General features: G+C 40.3%; 1 protein-coding gene across 2 annotated transcripts in view; it reads left to right on the top strand.

Moving 5' to 3' along the window:
* Positions 1–16,110, top strand: part of pitx2 (paired-like homeodomain 2) — a 66,094-nt gene that overhangs the window by 43,361 nt on the left and 6,623 nt on the right. Inside the window, exons 1-2 of one of the 2 annotated variants that reach the window (XM_055927395.1) lie at positions 11,624–12,062; positions 14,492–14,560. In XM_055927395.1, coding sequence (XP_055783370.1) covers positions 14,515–14,560 — 46 coding nt within the window. In that variant the 5' untranslated portion in view covers positions 11,624–12,062; positions 14,492–14,514. Of the gene's footprint in view, positions 1–11,623; positions 12,063–14,491; positions 14,561–16,110 lie in introns of those variants that run through there. The other variant, XM_055927394.1, reaches the window with a different exon arrangement.

The following is a 16,110-nucleotide window of genomic DNA, read 5'->3' as shown; positions in this document are numbered from 1 at the left end:
TTTACTTAAATCAATGTAGATGAAGGGGAGGAGACGGGTTAAAGAAGGATCTTTAAGCTTTGAGACAATTGAGACATGGATTGTGTATGTATACCATTCAGAGGGTGAATGGGCAAGACAAAATATGAAGTGCCTTTGAACAGGGTATGGTAGTAGGTGTCAGGCGCACCAGTTTGAGTGTGTCAAGAACTGCAACGTTGCTGGGGTTTTCACGCTCAACAGTTTCCCGTGTGTATCAAGAATGGTCCACCACCCAAAGGACATCAAGCCAACTTGACACAACTGAGGGAAGCATTGGAGCCAACATGGGCCAGCATCCCTGTGGAATGCTTTCGACACCTTGTAGAGTCCATACCCCAACGAATTGAGGATGTTCTGAGGGCAAAAGGGGGTGCAACTCAATATTAGGAAGGTGTTCCTAATGTTTTGTACACTCAGTGTTTACTGTATGTACTGTAGATGATGATGTATATAGACATTATGGACAGTATATGAATAGAAAAGGTGTAGAAGTTATATAGGATGAGCCTTAACTAGAATACATATGAAGTGAGTAAAACATGATGTAAACATTATTAAATTGTCCTGCTTTCAATGACTACAGTGCCTTCAGAAAGTACTCACACCCCTTGACTTGTTCCACATTTTGTTCTGTTAAAGCATGAATTTAAAATGGATTCAATAGAGATTTGTTGTCAATGGCCTTCACACAATATCCCATAATGTCAAATAGGATTTTTTTTAAACAAATTCATAAACAATTAAAACCTGAGTCAATAAGTATTCAACCCCTTTGTTATGGCAAGCCTAAATAAGTTAAGGAGTAAATATTTGCAGAACAAGTCACATAATAAGTTGTAAGGACTCACACCAAGGACGCTACACTTGGCGTCACAACCAAGTCCTTAAAAACCTTGCGTCCGCCCTGGAGGACAAGCGAGCTGCCACCAACTCCCTACCACGCCCAGCAGCATCACACCCCTTACGGACGACCTTTGCCCGCGAAGGGGCTAAACCACCGAAGAGCGGCTCTACACCATTATAGCGAGACCAGCTGCGCTTGGCCCGCGACTGGAAAATGCTAGCTGACATTGGCCAGCAACTTGTGTTTCCTCCGGAGATCGCAACCATCACCCTAAGACCTGACATGGTGCTCTGGTCCCGTTTGCTCAAGAAGGTCTTCATCATTGAGCTCACAGTACCCTGGGAGGACTCAGTAGATGAGGCTTATGAGCGAAAACATCTGCGCTATGCCGATCTAGCTGCCGAAGCACGGCATCATGGCTGGAACACAGAAGTCCGACCAGTGGAGGTGGTCTGCAGAGGTTTTGTGGCAACATCTACAACCAGACTGCTTAGAGACCTGGAAATTAAGGGCCAGAGCCAGCGTTCGGCAATCAAAGCTGTATCAGAGGCGGCAGAAGGCAGCAGTCAATGGCTCTGGATGAAGAGGAAAGACCCCAGCTGGGCCCCGGAGTGAGAGGGCCAGGAGGTATGCAGTCAACAATGCTTGACTCAGGGAGGAGGACGCCCCTGCCATGCATAGTCACATGGGATGTTGGCTATCAACAACAAGGCAACTCCTATGACTAATTGGGAATGGGACGCAAGCGTAGGTTTGATCACCCTGTCGCTGGCCGCCTTTGGGGAGGGTGTATAGTGTGAAAGGCCGAAACACCCTAGGAACCAAAGGTACACTACTGACGATGCGCTCCCCAAATTTCACCAGTCTCACTGTTCATGAACTCTTGGAAGTGCTTGCACAAAGGATAGTAACATCTCATCCTGTGTTCTTGGAATCTAACTCTGTGTGCAATAATATTATTTAACATGATTTTTGAATGACTACCTCATCTCTGTACCCCACACATACAATTATATGTTAGGTCCCTCGACGCCTATTGGTAGATGGGTCAAATAAAAAATACAGACATTGAATATCACTTTGAGCATGGTGTAGTTATTAATTACACTTTAGATGGTGTATCAATATGCCCAGTCACTATGACGATACAGGTGTCCTTCCTAACTTAGCTGCCGGAGAGGTAGAAAACAACTCAGGGATTTCACAATGAGGCCAATGGTGACTTTGAAGCAGTTACAGAGTTTAATGGCTGTGATTGGAGAAAACTGAGGGTTGGTCAACAACCTTGTAATTACTCCACAATACTAACCTAATTGACAGAGTGAAAAGAAGGAAGCCTGTACAGAATATGAAATATTCCAAAACTTGAATCCTGTTTGCAATAAGGCACAGCAAAAAATGCAGCAAAGAAATGCACTTTATGTCTTGAATACATAGCTTTATGTTTGGAATCACTGAGCACCACTCTTCATATTTTCAAGCATGGTGGTGGATGCATCATGTTATGGGTATGCTTGTCATCGGCAAGGGAGTGTTTTAGGATAAAATGAAACGTAATAGAGCTAAGCACAGGCTAAATCCTAGAGGACAACCTGGTTCAGTCTGCTTTCCAACAGACACTGGGAGACAAATTCATCTTTTAACAGGACAATAACCTAAAACACAAGGCCAAATATACACTGGAGTTGCTTACCAAGATGACATTGAATATTCCTGAGTGGCCTAGTTACAGTTAAATCTGCTTGAATATCTATGGCAAGACTTGAAAATGTCTATCTAGCGATTATCAACATCCAATTTGACAAAGCTTGAAGAATGTTTTAATTAATGTGCAAATACTGTACAATCTAGGTGTGCAAAGCTCTGAGAGAGTTACACAAAAGACCTCACAGCTGTAATCGCTGCCAAAGGTGATTTTCACTCTCAAAATTACATTTTTTTTATAGAACGTCAATCTGATTGGGTGTGCTTGTCAGGGCATGGTTCCCCAGTGGGTGTGCCTCAGTCCACCCAGGCCCATCCATGTCTACACCCCTGATGCAAACAGTGCATGATGACAATTGTGTATCAGAAATAGCTTACTAACCAACACTTTGGATTAAACCTTTTCAATACCTGGTTTGCATACCCATTGTTGCCTTAGTTGGCATTTACTGGTAGATATCATAAGTTGAAATGTCTTTCCTACCCGGCAGGCTACCGATGTCATTCTTCTGCGAGCTGCTCCAAGCCAAAACCAGTCGAGAGCTGCGCACTCTTGCTGCCTGCAGATGATATTCCGCTGAAACGAGGCTATGTGTGCGGTGTGCATGTGAATATATTTCACATGCTTTGCAATTGTGTAGGCTACTTTGTGCATGATATCTCTATTGTACTACATAATGAATAAGTTGTATAGCTCCACTACCCTACTTTGATACGCATCAGTAGGGATTAAGAAGTGAGTATACACAATGCCCACTGAATAATAAGTGTGTAGACGGTTTATACCTGCATATAGCCTCCACTACACCACTGGCCATGATTCCTTTCAGAATCATGAACCTGTCACACACTGAAGGCCTATAGGTTCGCCGCTGTACTAACCTGTCACACACTGAAGGCCTATAGGTTCGCCACTCTACTAACCTGTCACACACTGAAGGCCTATAGATTCACCACTGTGCAAACATGTCTATAGTAGATAAAAAGGCTGTTAAGATACTGTATTAAGGGTTCAAGAAATATTTGACCTGGCGAAGGGGTTTTATGCGCTGACTGAATGGAAGCTAATTTGAGTTTTTTAGGGGTCCTCACTGTCCGAGACCGAGTACAAATGTATCTGACACGGAGACAAGACCAAGACACTCAACATGGGGTCCGTGACCGGTCTAGAGTACTACAACACTGCCTGGAGATAGAAGCTGTTTTTCAGTCTCTCTGTCCCAGCTTTGATTTACCTGTACTGTCTCCGCCTTCTAGATGGTAGCGGGTTGAACAAGCCGTGGCTCAGGTGGCTGAGGTCCTTGATATATTTTTACATCATTGTTTTTTTAACACAAAAAAACATTTGATTAATAAAATATTTAATCAGTCGTCTTCCTCAAATGAAGGGGATGATGACGCAATCTTTGTAAGAGGCAGGGAAACTGATTTAATTTTTCCTCAACTCGTGGCTCAGTCATTTCATTCAGGGTAAGTGGAGTTAGCCGTGAGTTAGCCTCTGAGTAGGTTAGTTCTGAAGGATTCGTTGACATAGAAATTTACCTGGCTAAAAAGTGAGCCACTTTCACATGACCAAAGACACCTCGCTACAGTGCATTCAGGAAGTATTCAGACCACTTCCCTTTTTCCACATTTTGTTACATTAGACTTATTCGAAAATGTATTAAATTAAACATTTTGCTCATCAATCTACATACAATACCGCATAATGACAAAGTGACAACAGATTTTTTGAAATGTATGCAAAAGTATTAAAAAGAAAAATCAGAAAGACCTTATTTACATAAGTATTCAGACCCTTTCTTATAAGACTTGAAATTGAGCTCAGATGCATCCTGTTTCCATTGATCATCTTTAAGATGTTTCTACAACTTCATTGGAGTCCACCTGTGGTAAATTCAATTGATTGGACATGATTTGGAAAGACACACACCTATTTATATAAGGTCACACATTTGACAGTGCATGTCAGAGCAAAAACCAAGCCATGAGCTGGGCTCCCGAGTGGCACAGTGGTCTAAGGCATTGTATCTTGAGGTGTCACTACAGACACCCTGGTTCGAATCCTGGAGTCCCAGAGGGCGGTGCACAATTGGCCCAGGGTTGTCTGGGTTTGGCCGGTGTAGTCCATCATTGTAAATAAGAATTTGTTCTTAACTGACTTGCCTAGTTAAATAAAATTTAAAAAATTCTGAGGTTGAAGGAATTGTCCGTAGAGCTTCGAGACAGGATTGTGTCGAGGCACAGATCTGGGGAAGGGTACCAAAAAATGTCTGCAGCATTGAAGGCCCCCAAAAACACAGTGGCCTCTATCATTCTTAAATGGAAGAAGTTTGGAACCACCAAGACTCTTCCTAGAGCTGGCTGCCGGGCCAAACAGAGCAATCGGGGGAGAAGGTCCTTGGTCAGGGAGGTGACCAAGAACCTAATGGTCACTGACAGAGCTCCAGATTTCCTCTGTGGAGAACCTTCCAGAAGGACAACTATCACTGCAGCACTCCATCAATCAGGCCTTTATCGTAAAACATCAACCAGCTAGCTAGGTGTATAGATAGCTAGCTACTTAGCTAAACAATGGAAGGTGCACAATCCATGGCTACACAGCTAACCTTAGCGTGCGCTTTAAGATATCTTGACGTGCTAGAAAGTAATATAAATAAGTTGAGAAGAAGTCACTAAACAAAGCGCGTTTTATTATTTTCTGAATGTATTTGTTTCTTGTGTCTTGAGTTCTATTTTGCGATCCCCAAAATGCCATCTGTATGACAAGATGTTCAGTCAGTAAATCAGGTCATCTCCATGGTAACCAGAGACTCTTTCTGCCATACATAGATGTGGTGAAGGAGTCAATGGAATGCAGACATGTAGAAGTTGTCAGTTTTCAGGTTTAGAAGAAGTGACTGTTAAATGCCTACTCCCGTTCGTATAAACTGGTTAGCATAGCTAGCATACAGAAATCAGTGACGGTAATCAAATTTGTGTTTAACTGTAATGCAGTTGATTGGTAAGGATAACATGACCATGTATTGGGGTTGACATCCATACAAGCATTATACTCAGATGTTTATCTGAACAAAGTGTGAAATACGCATAAACAATAGCCTACATGTAGGCAAATTTTGCTGGGGGGCAATGACAAGACTCGGGATCTTTTCCCCATGGCCCTTTCCTCCACGTGTTTCCATGGCAAGCTCATTGTTTTGGTTGAGATCGATTGACCTCTTTACCGCATCTACAGTATGCATTCAAACTACCCTAAAACCCCTTAAATTATGCCCTTACCTAAGGAAAATGTTTGAGGGGCTCTATGCAACACCCTTAAATTTCCTTAGGTAAGGGGAAATGATTTCTTCAGGGAAATCTTTAAAGGAAACACTTAAGATGTTTTATGCAAACGGACCCAGGCCCTTAGCATAATCGCTCTCCCTCTTCCTCTTGCTCTTTATCCCTCATTCTTTCTTTCTTTCTTTCTTTCTATCTTTATCTACCACCTTTATCTCTCCATCTCCTCCCCTCTCCTCTTCTACTATCAACATCTATCTCTCCATCTCTTCTCCTCTTCTACTATCAACATCTATCTCTCCATCTCTTCTCCCCTTCTACTATCAACATCTATCTCTCCATCTCTTCTCCTCTTCTACTATCAACATCTATCTCTCCATCTCTTCTCCTCTTCTACTATCAACATCTATCTCTCCATCTCTTCTCCCCTTCTACTATCAACATCTATCTCTCCATCTCTTCTCCTCTTCTACTATCAACATCTATCTCTCCATCTCTTCTCCTCTTCTACTATCAACATCTATCTCTCCATCTCTTCTCCTCTTCTACTATCAACATCTATCTCTCCATCTCTTCTCCTCTTCTACTATCAACATCTATCTCTCCATCTCTTCTCCCCTTCTACTATCAACATATATCTCTCCATCTCTTCTCCCCTTCTACTATCAACATCTATCTCTCCATCTCTTCTCCCCTTCTACTATCAACATCTATCTCTCCATATCTTCTCCTCTTCTACTATCAACATCTATCTCTCCATCTCTTCTCCTCTTCTACTATCAACATCTATCTCTCCATCTCTTCTCCCCTTCTACTATCAACATCTATCTCTCCATCTCTTCTCCCCTTCTACTATCAACATCTATCTCTCCATCTCTTCTCCCCTTCTACTATCAACATCTATCTCTCCATCTCTTCTCCCCTTCTACTATCAACATCTATCTCTCCATCTCTTCTCCCCTTCTACTATCAACATCTATCTCTCCATCTCTTCTCCCCTTCTACTATCAACATCTATCTCTCCATCTCTTCTCCCCTTCTACTATCAACATCTATCTCTCCATCTCTTCTCCCCTTCTACTATCAACATCTATCTCTATCTCTCTCACTCTTTCCCTTACAGTCATACTCTCTCTCTGCCTCAGTAGACCAATTACGGCTAAGCTGATTCCGATTGCAACCTGCGATACACCTGAGGTACATGGTCAGGGGAGTTAGCGTGTAGCCGATCTGTTTTACATGTTATTGACAAGATGGAAGTATCATGGTCTTTTTATTACACCAATTTCATTCTTGGCCAATTTCCCCTTCGGCGGGTTAGTGGCAGTTCGCAATAGATTTTTTTTGTGTGGAATTGATCAGCGAACTACTTGAGCAATTTATTGGTCCCCTTGCATCTGTGATTAAGATCTGCATGCTACGTGCCCTTATCTATGTGTCCGTCAATATTTTGCAAGACTGATTGTGGGATATTGGCACTTGTATTAAAAAAGGTTGCATTGTGTTCTATGTGAGCGTGGGTTGACTTCCCTGGGGGATTTTTTGTTGTTCTCTGGAACATTTTAAATCACGTCTGACCATAGCAATGTCATGTCTTAAGTCAATAAGAATACAGTCATGCCTGTTAAATCTGACCAGAAATGACAACAGAATATTTGTTCACATGTCAACGTGGGCCCAAGTTTAATTCAAACTAATCCTTTCTCATTGGAAGCCGTTGTAATGTATGAGATTCATATTAGAGCAGTCAAAGGCCAAAACCACCATGACATCAGCGGTGCATTTTCTTTGGGAACTCAAGGCTAGGATAATTACAAAGAAGATAGTATAGGCAAACATCTGAGTACTTTTTAAATATACACTGCATTAGTTGGTAGGCAAGGGGGAGTGCAAGCAACCATGTAAGTCCTTATATGTGCCAGCTCTATTAAATTCAAACCACAGACTCATGTTTAGCTGGACTGTACTAGTAGCCTAGCCTACTGTCATGCTGCATCTTTTCCCTTTGGGTGTTGAGACACAGCTTGGATATAATAAGGATCAGGCGGAAAGCCATTCAACAAGCTCAAGAGCTATCCAGGAGTCATCCTTTTCATTTGGTTAATTTACAGGCAGCTTTTTATTATTCATTTGACTTAGAATAATGCTGGGTCAGTTGAAATACATGTTTTTTCCATTGAAGAAGTTTGTAGTAGTGAATTTCTAATCTTTCTCTCTCCCTTTTTCTCTCTCCCTACCTCTATCTCTTTCTCTCTCTTACTCTCTCTTTCTATTTCTCTCTCTCTCTTCTCCCTCCCTTTCCTCCTCGCTCAAATGTAGCGATGGGAAATTAAGCTGATTTCCAAGCCATTACTTTCTAACATATTAGCAGTACATAAACTGATTTGTTTCAAGATTTGTGGCCTTGGAAACACAATTTGACTCCAAATTTTATTACATGGCCACGGAGTGCCGGCCAGACATTACGTTAGGCGACAATCACATGTGGGTTTGAGGGCTGATGCAGAAAACGAGGCAGACCAGTTTCTCAGGCAGACGTACACTCCTGAGAAATCGACTTCACGTCCACATTACCAAAGCCTGCCACTGAAAGAGAGATTTTATACTGGAAGACAGATTGATAGTGGACCATATGGTGTCATCATGCATAGTCCAGTGTTTTGGGGTGGGAGATGGTATGAAAAATGTACAAATTCATGTCAACCTGGAATGGAATGTATTGACAGTAGTGATGTAGAGATTTGATTGGTGGAGGTGAGAAACATTTGCACAACGTTCTGCTTTGGGGTATTTTTAGTCCAATACTTTAATTGATTCCTCATGGTCTATGCTGGATTCGACTTTAATGACTAGAAACTGGGATACGAAAAATAATTGGATATGCCAAACTATTTATCCTACATGTCAGAAGAAATAAAGTGTTCTTGAAATAGACTTATAACACACTGTGTCGGGGGCTTAATATTAATGACACTATGGAGCTGAATAGAGGGAGATGTATGATACAATTCCAAATAGTTCAATATCTCAACTCTTCTGATTTTGGTGCATGAGTATCAGTAGAGGCTGCTGAGGGGAGGACGGATCATAATAATGGCTGGAACGGAGTCAATGGAGTGCTATCAAACACATGGAAACCATGTCTTTGATGGGGTTGATACCACTCCATTGACTCCATTACAGACATTATTATGAGTCGTCCTGCCCTCAGCAGCCTCCACTGATGTAGTACAGGTGAGTGATAATTTAATCAGTGATAAATTATCTATAACAAATGTGTGCTATACACAGTGATCAGTCACCCCCTATACCCCCCACCCCACATAACAATCTAGTTATTGGGCTCACAGCAACAAGGCCTATAGAGAGAGAGAGAGAGAGGACTGTCCTGCTCTGGCACAACACAGTCAAAGAAGCATTTACTAATGTAACATACATCAAATCATAAATAATTTAGGAAGAAAAAGGTAGATGTAGGCTAAATCTAAATCCAACCAAGAAAACACTCACCTGCATGTGACACAGGTTTTTACAAATTCCATTTGCAATGCAATGTTTATTATACCATATTCACAATTAATAGACTATGGAGTTGATTGATTAGTTCAGCAACTGATAGTCAATCCCATATTATTTGCCCTCTCTTTGGTTATATGGTGGCTGCATTAGGCTACACATTCATATAGTGGAATAACAAATACATCCATAAACATGAAAGGGAGAGGGTCATGTCTAAAAGTTTAGAGTATGCACAAGTAAAAAGTTGAAAAGTCTAACTGTACTGCTGTCGACAGCTGAATGTGTGCCAAGTAGATGATGTGCTCGTTAAGAATCAGGAGAGCGCACTTGGTCAGGTCACCTCCTTTCTCACATCACAGCCCCATCAGAAATTCTTTCAAGTGTCCTTCTGCGTCGCCAAAGATGACAACAGCGAATCGATAAGTGCTTGAAATGAAAAGAAGCCGTCGGTTTGCCCCCGAGGCAAAAGATTTCATAGCACCAGCAGCAAGCAGTCTTTACTGAACTTCATGCATTCTTTTGCACCTTTCTTCGTGAAAAAGAGAAGGCAGGCTCTCGTTTTTATTCTGCAGATGAAGGTAAGCGCGGTTATAGAACAACGTGACTCTCAAGACGCAGCCTTTCCCCCCTTCTGATATGACAGGCGGGGTTGGGCGTGATGTACCAAAGGGATGCATGCCAGGTTGATATATTTGATAACAGAGTTGGGGGATTTAGGAATCCTGCGGCCCACACGGAGATAAAATATAATGGGTGTATATAGGTCATCTTCAGAACATTTTGTGGCCTGATATTAAAATAAGGCGTCGCAGAACAGAAAATATAGTCCTATATCTGCATTACAGGCTACCTTGCGTGTGTCTTAATTCATAATAGCCTACGAATGTGCTTGTTATTTAACTAGGCTATAGACATGTGTTATGCCTATGATCGGACGCAGAGAAAATCAGGGATGCAACTCTCATAAATAAGGGTAATTGATTTCCTGTGTCCATAGATCTAATCCGATTGCCTTACACGCAAATGATAGCACCAGTATAATCATATCTTTACAATAGTTCATTAGACATGCACGTCGAATGCATAATTTACCCACAAGGCTATAAGGCCTACATGTTAGGAAGGTGTTTCAAATAGTATGCGTAATGGTATTCTGCGCGCATCATTAAATGAAAGGGGCAATGTGGGGAAAAACATAAGATATACAAGGCCTTTGTCGTGTGCATGTTTTGCTTCAGTGCCCCCTTGCCGCGAAATTCCCATGTGGTTGTGTGCATTAATTCCTTGTTAAATGAGAGTATGACTAAAAATGTGAAAGAAGGATTAGGCACGTGAAATGTACATCCGGTCTGCTTGGCTCATTTAAGATGTGAAAGGAATATCAGTCTGTATTTTAAGGATCTATAAAGTGCATTTGCATCCCAGCCAGCTGTTCGCTTCTGCAGAAAATATTCGATAAGTCTAACCCAAAACGTGTCAATTAAAATGTAGGCCTACTAACTAGATTTTCATAAATGTTTATCTCTGTTACACCAAAAATCTCACACAAATTTTTTTTCACTTTAAACTGCCAAAAACTTTATGTAAATGTTTCAATTAACATTTAAGACATGGTAATTTACACTGACACTGTAAATCTGTATCAAATGGCAGATATTTGTTTTATCATGATATGAACATTCACAACTCTCATATTTGCACCTGCCAACTAAATTCTAGTCTACTTTTATGATTTATTGTTGTGATGCTGGTTAGTAAATGTAATCAATTCATGAATATATTGAATATATAGCTTTAGCAACTGGTTTCTGGTAAATTTCAACATGTATAAGACTCTCTTCCAGCAAATGTCTTGTAGCCTATGTGGGCTGCAAAGAAATGATTGACTTTGAAATGACAGTGATATAAATGCACATAGGCTTCAAATGCCCTAATCTTACTGAGAGATATAAATAGTAAAGGCTATTTTATACGGGAATTATAGAGTCAAGAAATATGTAGTCATTGCCAATTTGCTTATGCAAACATACACTGTGAATTAATTCCATATTTTATATATTATCTTAATTAATGAAGGCCTAAAAACAAGAAAATACAAAGGGTAACCTATTTGTTTTAATGAGGTTTTATGCAATGCTGTTACATTTCGTTTATTTTATTTTATTATTCATTGTGGTTGTGAATTGAGCGTTTCTAAGTTTATACTGTCTTTAACTACACATGCACGTCGGCGCAGATAAAGACACCCACTGAGGAACACACACTCACACAGACACACACCCACGCGCTCTGTCTCAAAACTCAAGAGAGAGAGAGAAAAATGCGCCACTCTTTGAGTGTCTGTCTGGGAAAAAAAGTTGTTAAGGTTGAGGACGATCCAAGAAGAGAATTATCTACTGAAGTGACAGCGCCTGCTTCACCATTTTTAATCGCACTGTTAGCTAGATGGTTATAAAATCGTATGTGGCATCAGTTGTTATCCAATAAGCGGGAAAGAAAATACATCTAAGTAGCTCTGAGACTTTTTCCTTCGGGAGGCAGACAGCAACTTTCATATTTTGGACCTGGAACTTCGCTGTCTCCGGTTCTTATCTGAAAGGTGATAAGCGGAACCATCGGTGTGGAATTTACCTCTTAACCAGACAAGAATAAAACAGGAAAGGACGAAAAGCGCTGGCGTCTTCGACCACTGGTAAGTGCTGAGGCTACACTTTGCGGAGATGTGAGTTAATGCAAGTGAAATAATTCGTTCCACCTTGGGTTAGCGTTTTCGGCGTAATCTGGGAAAGTCTGATGTGAATTTCATCAGCACCGCAGTAACATGAAGGGACATGATAAGTGAGTTCGTGGCAGGTTTCACCTTACAAGTCCGCCAGATGATAATGATGTATCGTTAGCACTGAATTGAACATGGAAGGGACTGGACTTCATGGTCTTGCGCCTCTAATTAGCCTAATGCAAAAACACATGTTTTTGTTTTTTTATTTTTTTATTTTCCTAATGCAGACAGGCTGGACTGGGGTTGTTCGTGGTTTTGAAGGGAATTGTGCAAACTAAAGAAATAAAGAAGCATACATCGAACCTTCAAATATCGCTTCAGATTCAACAATTGGTTGTGGGCTATTGGACTGATTGCACATCAGTTGCGTTGCGTATATTGCTGTGATTGCATTCTTAATCTCAAACTGGCCATGTCTCCGATTAAAATAAATATAATATTGGCTATTTATATGGCGATTATAGTAACACCCTCAAAATATTTTACACAAGTAAAAGACACATTAATGATGATATAGATACATACTGATCATTTATGCGTATGACTAGGCTAACAACGAATATAGACCGAATATTATGATTTAGGACAAAAATAATTAGACATTCATGGTGTCACAATACACACATTTATATTGACCTATTTATTATTATTATTATTATCAACATGTTTTATAAATGGTGATAATAGAGTAGGCCTAGTAGTAGTAACAGTAGAAGTAGTAGTAGTAGTACCAGTAGTAGTACCAGTAGTAGTAATAGTAGTAGTAGTAGTAGTAGTAGTAGGCCTAGTAGTAGTAGTAGTAGTAGTAGAACTACTAGTAGTAGGCCTTGTAGTAGGCCTAGTAGTAGTAGATGCAGCAGTAGTAGTAGGTCTAGTAGTAGTAGTAGTAGTTGTTGTTGTTGTAGTAGTAGCAATAGCAGTAGTAGTAGTAGTAGTAGTAGTAGCAGTAGTAGGAGTAGTAGTAATAGTAGTAATAGTAGGATCAGTGGTAATAGTAGCAGCAGCAGTAGTCATAGCAGAAGTAATCGTAGTAGTAGTTGCAGCAACAGTAGTAGTAGAAGTAGCAGTAGTAATAATAGTAGTAGTAGTTGTTGTAGCAGGTCTTGTAGTACTACTAGGCCTAGTAGTAGTAGTAGTACTAGGCCTAGTAGTAGTAGTAGGCCTAGTAGTAGTACAATGGTTATCATAATGAGAGAAATGCAAAGTAATGTATAGTATGTATTAACTATGCTTGCAAGTTAAATTGGAGTTAAAATAAACTTCTACAAACAGGTACATTTACCTCCTAATCGTGCAATATTAATTGAATTATTACTTCTTTTTTTTAAGTAACGTGAATCCAATTAATATGATCAATTGAACTTCTAACATTTCCCACACAGGCCTATGTGCATACAAGGCTACTGCTCCTTTTTATATGTGACTTCTTTGAAACGGCTATTCCCCGTCAATGTCATTTCCAAATCAGTTGTAAAGAGAAGGGGCGAAGGGAAGCCTGCTGAAATATGAATGAAATCGTATTTCTGCCGCTGATTAGATAACACGAGGGATTTGCAATAACCTTACACCTTGCAATCTGACACCCCATCTTTCATTTTACGGCGGAATACACGAGAACCTACTCCACTCAAACCAGGGTTAGCAGGTACACGCCATGGGAAAACTAACCTCCAATTTCTCACCCGTTTGAATAGAATCACAGATGTATGCTATAAAGCAGGTGAGGCGAGTAGCAGATCCGTGCTGCGCAGGCGGGTCCAGAGAGAAAAATAATGAAGGAGAAAAACGGTTAACAGCATGATTGCATGCAAATTTCCCATCTTAAATTATCATAAGCAAACAGTCGGAAGTCTGGTCTAATAAAATCCCATCTGTGTTACTTCATATCGAGTTAGTATAGAGCTGCGATAATGAATTTTGTAATATCCCACCGACAGACATCTCAATCAGCCATTAATCCCGTGATTTTACTGCGGATTCACTCAACTTCCAGCGCCCCAAACTGCTGCATGCTGCCTGGCACAATTTACACCAACCCCGTCACAGAGCTCCGTTGCACTGCTTTTCTGTGGGACTGCATGGGCCTCACATTTGAAGAGCAGTTTATGTAATGGGGCCTATTCAAATGTTGGATATTTGAGGAAACTTGAAAATTGTGTATAGTGTCATATATTAACAATTATGAAAACATATAGGTGAAAATTGTGTTAGGTCCTGTACTACAATTTATTGAGTGTAAATTAATTATAATTGTGTGATTTTTTTGGAGCACACAATGTAGTGTGTAATCGATGCAACATTTTCAGCATTCTCATAATACATCCAGTCCCTCTCTTTTCCAGAAGCCGTTCCTCTAATTGCGACAATGGACTCCCACTGCCGCAAACTTGCATCAACTTGTGCACAAATAGGTGAGTATCTATGTGTAACTCTTGACGCACCATCACCACACTTCAACGTGACATCCTTTTCGCCCACTGCAGAAAACAGATGCTGAGATTATAGCAGCATAATTTCGCGTTTTGTTTCCGTTGCATAGCAGGAAATACGATGCATTTCTCTTCTTTAATTGTCACTTTTTGTTACATATGCCTACTTCTTCGTTCCCAAAATATCAGAGACCAGTCTAGGCCTTTAGTCCAGTTAATATGTAAAAAGTGGTTTTATACTGTCTTAGAGTGGCACCTGGTGGCTGGGTATGGATGTGCAGTAGCGGGCGACTGGGAAAGGCCTAAGCATAAATTCTATCTTCATACACACAGCTTTTGTTAAATGTGCCAGAGGTTACAAATTACACGCAATACTATATATGGACTACTTTTCTTTGTTGTCATGTTGTCTGTTTTCTTCATTTGACGTATTAAGTAGTCTAATAGCCGACCCTTGGCCTATGAATGACAGGCTACTTAATTTTATGTATTAAATTAGCCTATAAGGAACTCTTACTTTTATGAGACTCCCATTGGAACTTACAGTAGCTGTAATTGATATTGCACTCCATGCTGTATTAATGTATCTTACACCAAGTTGTGGCCCATATCAGTTAGCCTATGCCAAAATATGATGACGCATTTTAAATGCATACACAGAAATATGCACATAAACAAAAACTGCTATTGTCCGTATGAGTATAAACTGCATTAACGAAAAATACCGTTTATTTCGTCTGGGCCATGTCAATAATGTTGGAGTGGATTTAATTGATTGTGTTTTCAGGGAATGACATAAAACGAATATTGTTTAAGTGCTAAACGAATTACCAGTTTGTCAACTCTTAATTTAGCTCATTTTATTTTCGTTCATGCTGTATTGGATCTAATCAAGTGACAAAGCACGCATCATCCCTTGAGCCTACTTTGCTCCATAGCAGCAACTTGTGCAAGGACGGCGTTGTGATCACTCATTGATTAACAATAATAAGATAAATAGAAAACATAATTATTTGAGGTAATGCAATGATGAGCCAACGAGGCTTGCAAATGTAGGCACCGGAGTGAAGAGACACTCGAGCGACCTGATTATTGGGATCCCCTTTCAACTGTTTTACGCCAGCCTTAATATATGCAGGTCTTGATAGATTGACTCCAGGGAAAACTAAATGTATAATGAAAGCTTATTCGTGAGGAGGAATATACTAATGGGGGAATCTGATGTCCCCTTAATCTTATGTAAAAAGCCTTGTCGTCTCCCTTATATTGACTGAATTACTAATTAATGGCCCTCTATGGCGTATCGCGCGCGGTAATCCGTGGAAGAGAGATAAAGCATTCTGAAGGTAAAAAAGAAGAGGAAACCGATAATCCACTGCAAATCTAGTATTACTTTCAGAAAATAATTGAGCAATCACTTGCTTGCATAGCCTACACAAAACCTTTGGACTGTTATGCCATTTACATGTTTTTCTTTTGAATTATTATTTTTTTAAATTGCCTATTAAAAGACAAATCAGTCAACATAAATC

Source organism: Salvelinus fontinalis, chromosome 6 (genome assembly GCF_029448725.1).
Source record: "Salvelinus fontinalis isolate EN_2023a chromosome 6, ASM2944872v1, whole genome shotgun sequence".
In the NCBI taxonomy this organism is placed as follows: domain Eukaryota; kingdom Metazoa; phylum Chordata; class Actinopteri; order Salmoniformes; family Salmonidae; genus Salvelinus; species Salvelinus fontinalis.
Note: the sequence above shows the minus strand (reverse complement) of the source record. Positions and strands in the feature narration are given on the sequence as shown.